The 1,690-nt window shown below is 40.9% G+C and overlaps 1 protein-coding gene across 1 annotated transcript; it reads left to right on the forward strand.

Moving 5' to 3' along the window:
* Positions 1 to 353: 353 nt before the first annotated feature.
* On the forward strand, positions 354 to 1,292 carry LOC124109293 (olfactory receptor 4P4-like). The gene has a single exon (XM_046467795.1). The coding sequence runs from the start codon at positions 354 to 356 to the stop codon at positions 1,290 to 1,292; it is 939 nt and encodes a 312-aa protein (XP_046323751.1).
* The last annotated feature ends 398 nt before the right edge of the window (positions 1,293 to 1,690 follow it).

The raw sequence follows: 1,690 nt of genomic DNA on the forward strand, positions 1-1,690 counted from the left end.
CCTCACTGACTGCACTGTTCTGAAATAGTGAGTAAGCAAGCTTTAGGACAGGACATGTGTCCTCATGAAGCTGACCTTTGCATAGCATGTGGAAAGAGACTGCACATCTTTGTTTATGCCTTGAACAAATATAAACCTTAAAATCATTTCCTTTCAGTACAAAATACAACCTGAATGGGATGGTAAATTATATAGCTTGCCTATCCAGATGAATAAATTACTTTATAATAAGGGATAGGGTTAAATAAATGAGTACTAAAATTCATATTGTACTAAGTCACTATTTCCTATTTTGACTTATCTTTCTTTTTTTTTTTTCAGCTAGAACTATTGAACCTGAACTGCATTGGACCATGGAAAATATCAGTAATGTCACAGAATTTATCTTGTTGGGACTTTCCCAGAACAAGAAAATTAAAAACTTGTGCTTTCTATTATTCTTATTTTGTTACGTGGCTATTTGGATGGGAAATATACTAATAATGATTTCAATCACATGCAGTCAGCTGAGGGACCAACCCATGTATTTCTTCCTTAATTATCTTGCTCTCTCAGACCTTTGCTATACCTCCACAGTGACACCCAAGCTAATCACCGACTTGCTGGCAGAAAGGAACATGATTTCATATAACAACTGCATGGCCCAGCTCTTTACCATGCACTTCTTTGGGGGCATTGAGGTCTTCATCCTCACGGTGATGGCCTATGACCGCTATGTGGCCATCTGCAAATCCTTGCACTACACCAGCATCATGAGCAGGCAGAGGTGTAATGATCTGGTCACTGCTTGCTGTGCTGGGGCATTTCTACATTCCTTTGTTCAGTGCCTCCTCACTGTCAATCTACCTTTCTGTGGCCCCAATGAAATTGACCACTATTTCTGTGATGTGTACCCTTTGCTGAAACTGGCCTGCACTGACACACACACAGTTGGAATCCTGGTGGTGGCCAACTCAGGTATGATGGGTTTGGTGACCTTTGTGGTTTTGATGCTGTCTTACTTTCTGATATTATGGACCATCAGGGCTTACCCTGCAGAAAGCCGCAGCAAGGCTCTTTCTACTTGCAGTTCCCACCTGATGGTTGTGGTTTTGTTCTTTGTGCCTGTCCTCTTCATCTACATTAGACCAGCCACTACTTCTCCAGTAGACAAAGTATTTGCTCTTTTCTACACCATCATCGCTCCCATGTTCAACCCTCTGATCTACACGCTGAGAAATATGGAGATGAAGAATGCCCTGAGGAAAGTTTGGTGCCAGAAACCACTTTGGATTGGGAAGCATTTCATCTGAAACACAAATCCACCCCTCATTATGCAGACTGCTCTGGTGGCACTGGCTCTATCTTGAGTTTATTCAAGCCTGGGCTTTCCTACAAAACTAAACTTAGCTTCTCATCTCACTCAGTGCATGATATTTGCAATTTACTTTAACTATTTTATTTTTTGTTTAACATCTGCCTCCAATACTCGAGTTCTCATTTCCTTCACCAGTCCTGGTAATATGTGTTATATATTTCTTTCCTTTGGGCTTTTCCACAGGTTAGTACCTGGAGCTAAGCTTTCTTATCTCTCTTATGTTTGGTTCAGGAGTGAATCTCCAGCTATACATAACTGCACTCAACCCAATTGCATCTGTCCTAATGGCCTATTGACCTTGCCTCTGTGTTTCACATCAAAAGAATTTACAAA

Source organism: Marmota monax, unplaced genomic scaffold (genome assembly GCF_021218885.2).
Source record: "Marmota monax isolate L192 unplaced genomic scaffold, Marmota_monax_Labrador192_F-V1.1 WCK01_AAM20220418_F8-fsc01141, whole genome shotgun sequence".
Lineage (NCBI taxonomy): Eukaryota > Metazoa > Chordata > Mammalia > Rodentia > Sciuridae > Marmota > Marmota monax.